This window comes from Panthera pardus, unplaced genomic scaffold (genome assembly GCF_024362965.1).
Source record: "Panthera pardus isolate Hobbes unplaced genomic scaffold, ASM2436296v1 HiC_scaffold_13, whole genome shotgun sequence".
Lineage (NCBI taxonomy): Eukaryota > Metazoa > Chordata > Mammalia > Carnivora > Felidae > Panthera > Panthera pardus.
The window spans coordinates 84,064,225-84,078,510 of record NW_026526688.1 but is presented as its reverse complement, the minus strand read 5'-3'; the positions used below and the strand labels follow the sequence as shown (position 1 = coordinate 84,078,510).

General features: G+C 37.6%; 1 protein-coding gene across 1 annotated transcript in view; it reads right to left on the bottom strand.

Annotated features, from left to right (window-relative positions):
- Positions 1 to 14,286, bottom strand: part of INPP4B (inositol polyphosphate-4-phosphatase type II B) — a 758,464-nt gene that overhangs the window by 335,299 nt on the left and 408,879 nt on the right. The window contains 2 exon segments of the mRNA XM_019420351.2: positions 1,292 to 1,408; positions 3,435 to 3,553. Of these exon segments, the coding sequence (XP_019275896.2) occupies positions 1,292 to 1,408; positions 3,435 to 3,553 (236 nt within the window).

The window sequence follows — 14,286 nt, the reverse complement described above, 5'->3', positions numbered from 1 at the left end:
GCATTAACATCCATGCACATTCTAAATGAGAGAGAGTGAAGGGACTAGAAGCACCTTAGGTATTTAATATTTCTAACTCTGATATTTCTAAGGACTTCACAAAATTGAGAGTTTAGGGAAAACATTCATTTCTGTAACATAGTGTTGCTATACCTCTGTCCTTTCCATATTCTGTCCTGTCTGTGCCTTGGGACTGCCGGGAGGACTGAATTTGATCATGTGCTTGGAGGAACATAAAATCCCATAGTTGCTGCTTACCGTCCCATCATCCTAATCGTTTCCCTGCTTACTACTCCCCTGCACAGTTGTATCACCTCCTCCCACTATCTACTTGAACCATAACCTAGGTGAGGGTTAAGTTTCAAGTGACGCTTTCCTCAGACTAGGTATGTGTGATTCCCAAGGTCCAGCAGTGCCCCTTAGCTTCAACAGGAACTCTTCTGGTACCTAACGGCCTCCCTGCCTTCAGTGTTTCCTGGCATGTGCTTCACTATTGATCATCAACACTGCCGTAGCTCCCCTGTCTTGAAAACAGACAAAAATTCATGCTGACCTGAGGGATTTAAAGAAGAGGGCTCCTTTGAAGTCATCCCTTCCTCAGCACCTACCCAACAGGATTCTCCTCTGTCCAGGAATTTTCAGAGTGGCCTCTAGAGGTAATGCCTGGTACTTCACTTATCTAACCTGGCAGTCATGGAAGAGAAGTCAGACACCGTGGGAAGACTGAAGAATTTAGGACAAAAGACCATTGGGACTTTACATGACCTTCACGTAAATAGGCCTCTTAAAACATCTGCCTAGTACTTCTTGTTTGTTTTAGTGCCAGGAACAACTTCGGGAAAATAGAGGGAGTTTCTCTCTCATATGTACAGGAAGAAATTGTGAAAATAGAGCCCTTTATCAATCTCCTGTTTTAGAATAATTACAATCTCTAGAAAGTTTTCAAACATGTAAAGTTAATCCTTTCTACTTGCTTTATGCCCACAATATGACTCCTTCAGCAACTCCTTACAACAACAACAGAAATGTAAACCAAGAGATCAAGCCAGCCTTCCTGAAAAAGAGAAAAATATGTTCTGAAAGCTTTTGCTTCTAACCAATTGCCAGTTTGGCACTAAGCCAAGTGAATTGGAAGGGGGTGGGGGGAGACGTCAGGAAACTATAAACATAAGGCAAGCATAAACACAGTATAAATACCCTCTTTGAAAAATGCCCAGTTATATCCCAAACCCAATAGTTTGGAAGAGCATAACTTCTTTTCCCAAAGAAAGAAAGAAGTGTAAGTACTTACAGTGTCATGAGACTTATCCTTGACATCATAGACTGTTAGCTTTATTTTGGTCTCCTCATAGATGGGATACTCAGATGGGAATGTGACACCAGTCAAAAACAGTGGGTCTCTTGTTCCCTGCAACAGCAGCAGACAACTTTGATTCAATAAAGCAGCAACTGCAGCCGGCAGCATGCAGGGACACACGAGAGCGCAGAAAATGTGTCTGAGTCTGTTTGTTTTTCTAGGAAATAGTTCTGTTGGAAGAGAGACCTGAATTGCCAAATGATGCTCATGGGCGACAGAAGGCCCAGGGCCCCAAATACTGATATAGCTGTTGATAGTAAATGCTACTACATCAGTGTCACAGCTGCTAATAGTCTGGAAAAACAGCTTATTTTCATTATATGCAGAACTCTCCTTTAGGGTCAGTTGTCAGTCCACCTAGAATACATTTAATGGATTTCACATGAAATGTATACAAAAATCTAAGATATTGACTGATCAAAGTAAAATGAAGCTATTTTCTTATAAAGTACCATTTACTTCCTTTCTGTAATGATTCAGCTGAAAGCCATGCTCTGATAATGTCCATTTGTTTTGAGATGTTCAGCTGGGTTTTTTTTTTTTTCTCCAACCAATTTGAAAACTAATGAAAGAAACTTCATATGATGGATTTGGGGCTATAAAATTACTAGTTTAGGATGTGCCCCACAGGATAGTTCAATGTCTCATAATTCATTTTTAGAGAGCTGACATCCAACATTAAATTTGACATCGATATTTAAATATGCATATTACCAAATATCATGGAGATGTTTGCTACAATTCTGTAAACCAGGAATCTATGAGTTTCTGAAAGCTCAAGTTATTCATTTATCCATTCATTCTTTCTCTTTGTATTCAACAAATACTACTTTTTGTTCAGCTCTGTGTTAGACACGTTGGAAAAAAACAGCCCCAAATAGCTATGTATGTTCAAACATAAACATCTGAAGTGTGTCAAAATAATTTCTTTTAAGTTTTGGCAATGTTTTAAAAATAATTATATTGGAACAATACTTAAATTTTTTTCATAGCATAAACAATTTTATAATTTATTCAAGTTTTTGCTATATGAATGAGGCTATTTTTGTTAATTCAACCACAGCATTAACTACAAATTATACCAGCATTGGAACCTAAAGTTTCCAAAGGGCAGATTCAAGATTCCATACAGGATCTGGGTCATTCTCATTAGAGAAATGAGTAGAGTTCAGTCTGAATCATTTATTCCGCCAGCCAGGCACAGGTCAGCATTGAGCAAACCCGGTCTGGGGTAGGCTACTTAGTTCCTTGCAGAGAAATTCCTCATGCAAAACAGACAGGGTTTACAAGTCTAAAAAAATCACGCAGAGCTAAGGAGTTTAAAGTATACTTTCTTTAGTCCCAGATATTCAGGTATCTCTTATTCACTAAGTTCATGAAATATGCATGATGAGAACAAAATAATCAAAAGGGAAACACTTCCTCTTTTGAATCTGATCCAATAAAATAACAAATTTCCTCCCAACACATTTTGAATGTATATTAGTAACAATAAATGTAAATAGGAAATCTCTCATCTGATGAGTAATATTTACACCCTTTAGCTAGAAACATTACAGTTTCTGAAATTAATCATCTACCTTTCTTTGAAAAACATCTTACTTTAAAAAGACACACACAAATAGCAGAGAATATAAAGTTTCCATGGGCAGACTGAAGAACATAGGAAAAAACGAAAAGGGCAAAAACACTTAACTTCTCTAGGTACTTTATGGTTCTCTTTTTTCCCCCAAAAGCAAATATTCATTCCATTTAATTTAAAAATCTCTATATATTTTTTCCCTACTTGCTGCTATATTTAAGGATTCAATGTGGGATTTTTTTTTCTTTCTATTTACTAAAGAAACATAAGGTCTTTTATGAAAAAGGCAAGTTCTTCTCTCATCTGTTTATTCTGGTAAGTTACCAATGCATGCTTAATAACCTCAGGTATGCTTTCTCAAATGACAGAGGACAGTAACATAGCGTAGCTACAGGCCATGGGCTAACTTATTTCAGCTGCTTGCTTAAATCCAGAAAGAGGCTGAGAGAGTGAGAGCAGAGCAGAGAAATGCAGGCACACAGCTCGCTCACTCACCTCCACGATTTCCGTGCTTGAGTATCTTGTCAGACCCTGCTCCGCCGGGTGGATTACTGAGATCTGCACCAGTGTATTCAGCTTCCGATCACGGACAGGAGCCACAAGATCCTTGCATGCTGACAATGACGGAGGAAAGAGAAAGAAAAGAAACTAACACCATGTCTCAGGGAAAACTTCTGTCTGAGTTGGAAGTAAACTTAGCGACGGCGCTGAATGAAATCTCCTGGGATTCAGGCTGATTTTTTTTTTTTTTTTTTTTTTTTTTTTTTTTTTTTTTACAGAGGAAGTCCCTTGGAAGTACCTTACAGAAATAGGAAGTCACGTGTTGCAGAGCTGAATTGAGAGTTCATTTCCACTGACAACATTTGCCGCTCCTGCTAGTCTTGACTGCCCCGGGGATCCCGGCTCTAATGTGTGACTGTGCACACACAGCTCAGGGACTTGAGGGACTTTAATTAGTCATTAAACCCTGGGCTTTAAGTCACACTCCCAGACAAAGTAAGCTGAGTTGGGCTATATCCGGGAAACTTTACGCTGTTCCTTATTGACATTGGCTGGATTGGTTCAAATGTACCAATGCACCCTTGGTCCTTACCTGTCTATTGGCTAGAGCTGGCCTCCTACAATCATACACAGTGACAGAAACTGGGAAGAGAGGCTACACTACCAAAGCAGCACGCAAGCCACAAGCCAGAGGCAGAGGAGGGGTTAAAACTGCCCTCTGTCTGGGATACCAGCCAAGTCTGGGAGGCAGAAATGTGGAATAAGGATGGGTTAATTTTTGCCCAGGGGCCGCAAACTAATAACTTTCCTTTGAGACACCAGGCTCATATTACAGAGTCTCATCACCATACCATATTTACCTGAATCTTCTCCTCCCACATATCATTCCCACAATACTGAGGGAAAATCAAAACTACATTCCTTTTCAGCAGGTCCAACATCTGTCGCAGTGCTTTCTCCCCTGGCTCTGAAATAGTTTTACTACCTGCCTTTGGGTGGCTAAATATGATGCAAAGGCTCCTCTCCAGAAGGGGTTCAAGTTACGCTCAGCTGAAGGCCCAAGGCGAGCTGGGGGAAACTGGGTTCTAGATCTATGATGACAGTGTGCTGGGCTCTATACCATCCTTACCCCACACTTCTGACAGGTGCTGACCGGTACAGGAAGGGACAGGAGGATGGGTGCATTTAAGCTATGTTGTGTCACCGCGGCAATTTACAGGACCTTCATCCACTGGGACACAGGTACTATGGCTTAAATCCAAAACTTGAAAGCAGAGGAAATTATAAATGTAATTAGCATCTTCCAGGGGCTTACAGATCATCTCATTTATAGAAGCAGAATGGGATAGAGATTTGGAACCAAACAGGCCTGGTTTTCACCCAATTCGACTAGCTCGGCAATGCTGGGCAAAATATTTACCTCCTTAATTCTTCCTGCCAGACTTTGAGATCCTTTTGTTCGTGGATGGTATTTTGTCACGATTTTTCCTTACTTAAACCACCTCTCTTTAAATGCCTCTATCAATACAGGAGAGCTTAGGAAATCATGTGTGGAAAAAGTAATAGCTACAATTTAGCCCTCCCTGTTTTTTGAGGCATTTTGCTAATTATCTTTTTATTTCTCAAAACAGAACTTGGACTTACTATTTCAGTTTTACATATTGAAAACTAGAGGCTTAGGAATATTAAGTGCTCACATTTACATTAGTGGAACACTGGTGCTTTGTTTACATCTTTCCCCATTAGTTCCATTTCTTTTCTTGCTGTACTGAATTCCTCTCCTGCACAAATGGCACCTACCTTTGGAAGACCCGCTGCCATAATTCTTTACTGTCCCACCCAAGAGATGTGCAGTTTTAGGAAACACTGATGTGAGGTTTCAATGTCAACATAGCTCCGGAAGGAAAAAAAAAAAAAAAAAGCTAGATTTAAACTTTCCTGTTCTTTGGTGTTACTTTGATCATTTCCTCTACTTGCCTTACGAATCTGTTTAACTTCATAACTCATTTGCTTGGTTATATGCTCAGGGTGTTCAGCTTTCTCTCCATCTACTGATGTTGACTATACCTGTCTTGGATTTTAAAGCTGAAGTTCATTTGCTTCAAACACATGCATCTTGCCCTCTTTCTGCCTGCAGCCTCATCTCTACCTTATGAGCTTATGACACGTTTGCTCAAAATGAGTTACTCCTTTTCAGATTTCTTATCAGTGGTGGGCTGTGATTATTTCCCAGAAGCAAGCTGCTATTCTCTCTTTTATGAGAGAAACTCTCAGACTCACTCCTAATAAAAACAAAGTCTTCGTTAAACTGAAGTGTTCTCTCCAACCCAATTTGCAGATATCCCAATACTGAAGAAGTAAAAACAACAATAATGGCACTTTGTATTCCTTTATATTCCATATCTTAAGACAAGCACAAAAAACAACAACTAAAGTCATACCTCGGGCAGTACACATCTCTTTTCTTCCCAAAACCCCAGAAGACTTTCTGTTCCCTAATACTTAGGCTGTAAGATATCATGGAAAGACCCTAAGATCAGTCAGAATTCCTGAGCTGTATTCCTAGATTCCCTGTTTACTAGTTATGTGACATTAAGTCACAAACTCTTGAACACTTTATTTCTTCATCTGTTTACCTGTCTCTTGGCATCTAACTGAGAAAGGCTAATGCCTTTTTTATGAATGGACTTTTCTACATAAAGTTTATCAATATCATTATACTAATATTTACCAATATTTATATCAACATTTACCAATATTTAGTGTTTTATTATTGTGTAAAATGTTTTTTATTGACTCAGTCATATTCAGATAACTCCTTAAAGCTGTCACCATGTCCGATATTTGTTTGTAAATACAATCCAGTAGGTGAGTCACTGTATTTCATATCATGAAACCCATACACGCCATGGATCTATATATCCTGAAACTGTCCCACTGAACGGGTGATAAATGATGAGTGCTTGGATTTCTTCATGGAGATATCACTCATTTGGTCACTATAAAGTCTAACCTGCATAGGAATTATGTGATAGCCAATAAAGAAGCCTAAAAACTCTGTCAATCTTCCAGATATACTTGCCACAACCCATTACCCAAACAAAACTCTGATCTGCCTACATGGCCTTCCTCAACTCATAAGACTAACAAAGTACATTAGGTTTTGCTTCTGTTGTTCTGTTTTATTTTATTTAAGAATTTATTGAGTCAAATGCATAGTTAATGAATGTCTCTCTGCAATCATTCATATATATATATACACACATATATATATGAATGATTATATATATAATTATATAAATAATAGGAATATAAATAAAGGAATTATTTCTTCCTTTTTACTGGTTTTGTTTTGGACTGAGCTATTTAAAAGTATTCCCAAAGTCCAGAAGAGTTTAAATACACAAGATGTTAATAGGTTGGGATTCAGATGTGCTTGTGTCCATTGAATAGACTTGTTTTATTTTTTACCAAAAAGGGAAAAAACTGCCATATAGAAGTAATGAGTCCTTTTTTTAAAAAAGCTTATAATTTTAAACTTTTCTTTACAAAAATAAAATAGTTTTGAGCTACTATTTTTTTCTGTCAACTTTGTTACAGTAACTAGCAACTTGAGGGTTCACTTTCTATTGCCAGTGTTTTGAATGAGACCCGCGTCTCCTGCTCAGATTTGTAAAGGAGTCACACAGCTCTCACTCTATGGTAGGGAATTCTCAGTAGAAGTGTAAGGATAAAAAATAAATGCAGCCTCAATATCTCAGGGGAGGGCTGGGCACTGAGCAAACTGGAAAGCCTATGCTGTGTTAGCAGAGGGAACCTCTATTCAAATTCATTGCCCAAAGAAATGAAAGCCCACTGTTGCTTGATTTGAGGATCTGTCCAGAGCTTGAAATCCCAGTCACTGTGTAGGCTAAAGTTATAAGAACCATACAACAAATACATCTGTGACTGATTTGGCCTAAGGACCAGAAGTTTCTAGCCTATGGTCTAGATGCTCAAAGCTACTACTTGAATTCTTAGGAAGACAGCACAAATCATCTTTTGCTCCTTAGTTCTAATATTTGAGGTTCCAGGAGCTAAGGGGGTCAGGGGTCTTCAGAGTTCTTGTTAAATTAAATATTCTCTCTACCCAGAAATACAGTTTTTACAACATAACAGTTTTTGTTTCATTCAGCCATCATTTCTAAAGCATGTCAAGTCTCTTGAATCCATAGAGCCTTTCCATGATTCTAGCCAATTTTAGCTGGAAGCCTAAAACTGTCTCTTGACTCCTCTATCAGAGAGTTCGATCCCAGCAATAATCATCTGAAGCAGAACACAACTGTCTGTTCAAGTGCCTTCGAATTCAGCAGCATTGGCCAAATCCTAGCATTCTAAGACCTGCATCAGATATGGAGTCCACAAATAAGCAAAGGTGCCTGCCACAGGCTTTCATGAGAGCAGCAGCATGAGCCACAGGGCAGTGTGAATTCACAGTCGACTTCAAGTATCTACCCCTTTCCCCTTAAGAACTCTTTCTTCTTTGAAGTCAGGTCATTTTTCTTGCTTCACTCCATTTCATCTCTCTTCTTGCCATTCAGTGTTACTGGCATCTAACAAAGTTTATCCTCTTTCCTCCAGAACAAAGCAATGGCCACAAGCAAAGGAGGCAGGGGCAGGGGACTTTGACAAGAATTTCCACATCTCTATTTTCTGTTCTCACATTAGCAAAAAGAAAGTTAGGCTTAGAGGAGAAACCACACAGTATAATATATAGAACACAGAGGAATGATTTTTTCACTGGAGATAAAACTATTTGAAACCTGGATCTAGTCTAAGAAGTTATGTTACTTTGGATAAATTATCTCTTTGAGTCTCTATTTTCTAATCTGTAGAGTGGACTTAAAAGGACACATTTCATAGATTTGCTGTAAAGATTATAGGAAGCAATGTATATAGAATGCTAGGCACATTATATTATTATTATTATGAATATAATTATGCATTGATGCAAAAATGGATTTTATCTATCCAATATTCTTATAGTAGTTATATGCTTGAGATATTCCAGGTTGGTCCTAATTTGGTATAACCATATGGTTCTTCAGTAAAAGAATTTTATTAAATTTATAGCTGTGATTTTTTGGTATTTTCTTGTTTTCATATAGATAAATAAAAATGTTTAAAACCTTTTACTGGATTATTTGTTAATTTCCAAAATCATAGGTATCATTAATATGCTGTCTTCTGTGAAATCAGATGTGGACACTTACACTTGTTAATTTTACCTATGATTAGGAACTTCCAAATAACAACCAAAAATAACAGAAAGCCTTATTTTTTTGTCTGCCAGGCAAATGAGCTACATGTAAATAGTCAACTCACCCTATAAGTAGGCATTTAGCTGGGAGGTAGTGTTCCTTTATACAGAGAGTGATGGCTAACAGGGAGGCATTATCTAATAACTGAGATGCTCCAACAGATTATAGAAAGACTTGCTCTTCTGCTCTGTATACTTCCTTCATCGAAAAAGGAAGACTGCTAATAACTCTTCCTTTTCTTGCAATTAAAAGTAAATGTTGTAGTTAGAACCCAATATAGCCTAATAGAAGCGTACCTCCTCCTCTGTTGAAATCTTAACGATTGTACCCTCTACAGACCCTTCATAGTGAAAATGGAAGAGATAAATCCATGCCACTCAAGGGCAAAAAATGCCAGGGCACAGAGGCTGGGGTATCCTGAATAGAAAAGCAGCCTTGTACAAACAGGGCTTTAGAGAAATAACCATCTGGCTTCTAGGCTCCCTCAATAGCACCATTCTTATCTTACTATGGCTAAGAGAATCAGCCACTTCCCCAAACGCTGTGGGAAAGACTCTTGAGGCCTAGAATACAGTGTTTTATTTACTTCTCAAATTCTTATTTGGTCAGGTTTCTTAAAATGTCACATATATATCTTTCTCCTCGTATTCCAGAAAATTAGATGCCACTAATCAATTGATATGCCAATTTGGGTTATGTTTCCAGTCCAGAAAATTACTGTACTCCATTATATGTTTCCCAGTTACCATTATATACCAGTGATTAAATTTAAATTATATAAATTTGTAACATACGTTAAAAAATGTATGTAATACATACATAGCATCATAACTCCTCTTTTTATTGCTTTGCCAGTATAATATGTATAACATACTTCCCTGTTTTTAGTCTCTTCTTCCTTTCTGTTCTTTATTCTTCCTTTCTCTCTGGAATGTTAAGAAAGCAATTTTCTGAAGTGTAGGATACAGTTCAGATCCCCTGACTGGATTCAGAAGACAACACTGCTCCATTTCCAGGGCACTGCAATCCATGATAATTCAATTGTATGCAGTAAAATGGCAGAATGCACAGTGGCGCTGCTTCATAATAATATCCACACAGAATTTCCTGAGTAGTCAGGATATTCTGTATTCACTAATAAATATTTTCCTAAGGCTACTTCTTAGAAAAATGTGGCTCTATATCATACTGACTGATTTATGGCTATTAATTTATACATTCTATGTGCATTCAGTATTCTTTGTAGAATCTTTTAAGAGTCTTTAATTCATTGATTCTAGCATTATATCTTGTCATCCTGTTCATTTTAGTGTATTTTCACCTAATCAAGTCTAATTTCTGTAATCTTTCTCATTTGGTCTTACCCCTTTTTGTTCTCTTTCCTGCCCTCTCACATTTCCTCTAATACATGTTTCTCCCATCATTCTGAAAGATGAGGTTGTTGAAGTTGTCACTGCATATTTATAAGACTTACAACTATTAGAGTCAGGAATACCTCTCTCTGAACCCACTGCAGCTCTTCCTTCAGTTAAGTAACTGTTTTTAAGTCCTTATAGGGATAAAACAAAAAGGTGTTATCTCCCCCCTTAACCATTGTGGGGGGGGGGATTTTAATTAACACATACTTCCCTGAAGAGTACGTGAACCATGCTTAACTGTCAACATAAGCAATATTTGTTGGAAAAGTAAAAAATGTATAAAAGTTGGCACTTTTTTTTTTTCCTTTTTGGTTTAGTTTGTCTTTTATGGCAATGTATCAAAAAAAAAAAAAAAAAAAAGTCCCAAATGCAAAATCAAGGCCTGCCTGACTTTTCAAGGGGGATAAGAATATCTACATGACATGAACCAACAGTATTAATTTTAGATTGTTAGAAGGTCAGGGGTAAACAGCAGTTCAGGTTTAAGGTTGGAAGTAAAGAAATAAACCCAAAAAAATCAACACACACGTGCGCTCACACGCACACACACACACACACCCACCCACCCACACACACACACACACACACACATACACACAGGAAAAAAAGCCATCCTAATGCAAGAATTTTTTAGACTTATTGAAATAATGCTATATTTTTTGCTCCTATACTACCACAATAAAATACTAATAACATATAAATTTTAAGGTTTTTCTCACTTAAGATAATACATGAAGCATGCAGAGAAGATGGGAGTGGAGGGAAACACAATGTACTACATACTAACCATGTGTCAAGTGGCATTGAAAATAAACTTTGCTTGTGTTAGCACATGTCCAGAACAATACCATGCTTGTTGCTGCCTCATAGTTCCACTAAATTCCATATCTATATGGTGTTTTTTCCTCGTCAGTCAGATTTATAGATCACAACATGTGGCTCAAGAATGAAGCCTGTTATTTATTTATTTGTTTCTTACCAATAGCAGAGAGTATTCAGTAGTCTGATTTTTTCCCCAATAACGTCATTCTGCTTTGTCTGTTCCTCTGCATGCTCAATGGTGATTTAGCTTTGTAACAAGAATTTTAAGATTCTCAATATTCCAGTAATAGTATCCAAATGAAACATGAGGAAAGGATGAGCCTAATGCCATGGGGAGGAAGCAGATGATGGAGTGATTGAAGAATATAGGTAATAATTTGCAAGAGGGAATTTAAAAGATTTTGTTATAGAAACATTGCTGCAGAATTCTTGCTACACTGAGATTTGAGCGCCACTTCTCCTAAATTTCATTACAACTGGTTCACTTATAAATTAAAATGATTTCCTTCATGTAAAAAGCTAAATTCACATTGTTGGGAAAAAGGTCCTGAAATAATTTTTTTACTTTTCCCCATAACAAAATAATATAAAAATATGCCACCACATTCTATGTGTACCTCTGTGTGTGTTAAATAAGTGTGTTGGCCTTTAAAAATTAAAAAAAAAAAAAAATGCCTAAAAAGATGAAATTCACTTCCTTAGTGTGGAACATTACACATATGAAAATAAACTACCCACTCAGTACAGATTCTGAATTTAAGTATCATTGAAAAATCTAGAGAGAGAGGGAAAAAAAAGAACCTCTTCCCGGAACAATGGTGCTTTCGGGAAATGCTCTTTGATTGTCTGTGCTCTGGAGCAGTGAAGATGCCAGCTGTACAGAAGACAGCATATTTGCATATAAAAAGAACAAATTTGGTTCAAATGACTGTTGTCAGTACCGGAAGACGCCCATTCTCCAGCTTGTCCCCAGCTCCCTCAGCTTCTATCATGTCAATCCTCAGAAAATACTATTTTGTCTTGTTTTCATGAATATTACCTAGGTGACTAAGACTCTGTCCTCAAGCAATTGAATTAAAAACAAGTCTGTACTGGTGACTCTTCTAGTCTTGATATCCCACCCTATATGCTGAAAGCCCCAAACTGGCCTGGCATCATCACCTAACATTGTATACAGACTTGGTTCTTTGTGTGCAAGCTCCAAATCCACGTTCCACTTCAGAAACAAGTGCTTGCAGCTTTCTGCTGCTCTTTTCAGCAGGAACATATGTGCTGCTTAAGAAAGGATGAAAACGTTATTCCAAGAATGGAAGCAGGTCCTTCTGAATACTAAAAGAAATATTGTGAATCAGTTAATGGAAATCTGTAGCGTTAAAACTAGGATCAGAAAAGTTAGAGAGAACAACACAGAGAACAACATGAAGCCTTTTATCTGCCCAGAGGCCAAGATGACAGCATTTTTCCATGACTATCAATCAGTTCCACATGGGAGCCAATAGGATTCCTATCAGGACAACCATAGAACCTGTCAGTGGATCCAGAAGAGCACGTGTGTCAGTGGGAAGGGTTAGTTACCTTCCCTGTTTTACCCCTGAATCAAAAGATAAGGCCAGTGTGGCTGGTGGAGACAGTTACAGGAGGGGTGGCAGAAAAGTCAGAACCTGAGTCACCAAAGATGGATGGCTAAGAGAAGTGCACTCAGAGTTGTTGAACTCTAAAGACTCAGAATGATTGATGTCTAGGAGGTATTCGGGAGTCAGAGGACAAATGAAGGAAATAGGGCCTGGAATGCTGCCTTCAGGGGTTGATGGTCTCCTGAAAGAATCCATTTGTTTGGGCAGGAAATAGCAAGCGATCTGGAAAGCAGTTGTTCAATCTGGATGTCTATGTACAACACATTGACTCATAGTCTGGCTTTCATCAAATCCTGAATGAGCCAATTTTTAGACATGCTTTCCCAAACCAAAATATTTTAAAAGAATTGCATTGTATATATTACACCAAGAGATTTAAATTTTAAAAGGTGGTGCTTAAATTAAGGTAATTTTTTAAAATTTCAGTAATATTTTTTATAAATATATTGCACTTAGCATCTATATGTAAAATTAATGTTTTTTTAATGAAATTGCTATCCCTTTAAAACCAAATATTTTACAAGTAGATTAAAAGTATTAAATCAAAGCCTTACATAAATAGAAAATAAGAGGGGGAAAGGGAGAATGAGAGGAATAGATGGGTCTGAGGGGATAGCCTCTATTTTAATTGTCTCCATGTAGAACATCATTTGGGGGAGGACAGTATTGAAGACCTTGAAGAATATAACTCCCCATTTTTCTTGACTCTTGAGTCAATCACATGTGTGATTTTCCTGTAGACAAAAGAAAATCTCGATATTCGTGTTTTATGTGCAGCTTTAGGGGTGTCAATTCTCCCATCATGAGATGGTTGACTCACAGGAAATAAAACAGATACAGATAAGCTAAAACTAGAAATGACTAGCAATCCAGGAGACACAGAACAATAGAAAGGAGACAAGTGAGTGTGTAGGTGAGAAAGCAAATGTGGGATAGCTTGAAGACAGGAAGGGACTAATTATTCACAGCAAAATCCACAAGTTCAACCCCACGTGGAAAAAGCATAGCTCAGACGATTGGAAATAACAGATAGTGCTTCTAGGGGAATCAGAGTTTGAAAGAAACAAAAAAGCAAATTCTTAGAAAAACTGGGATCTCCAGGGAGAACAGTTCAAATCTAAAGCTCAGCAGAGTTCCTGCTAGCTGAATGGAACGCTTCAGGGCCCTAGCTACAAAGGCAGTTTCAGAACAAAGAAGTAGTTTACACTACCCAAATTAAAAAAGAACCACCTCTCTACTCTTCCAGGGCATGTGGTACACTAGGTAAGATAAGAATATGAGATATCTTCTGTTTGAGGGTCTCCTTCAAGTTCTTACTTGCTATATGGAGTAAACTGCTTAAGGTTCCCAGCCATGGATCCCAGTCCTGACTCAGTGACTGGATTTGTTATGGAGTCTCCCTATCCTCATCCTGAAGTGGGGATAGTAACTGTAGTTCTTCTCACTGAGGGTTTGTGAAGATCCAATTAAATATGTGAGAAAAAAAAAAAAGATTGAATTTCCAACAATGTATGAACATATTTCTCACTTTCATATATATTTGTCAACACCCTGTGAGATAAGAATTATAACCCACAACTTACACATAAAGAATCAGAGTTTTAGAGAGGGTAAGGGATTAACAGAAGACAATCAACAGATTAATACCATTAAGTGATAACTTATATGTCTA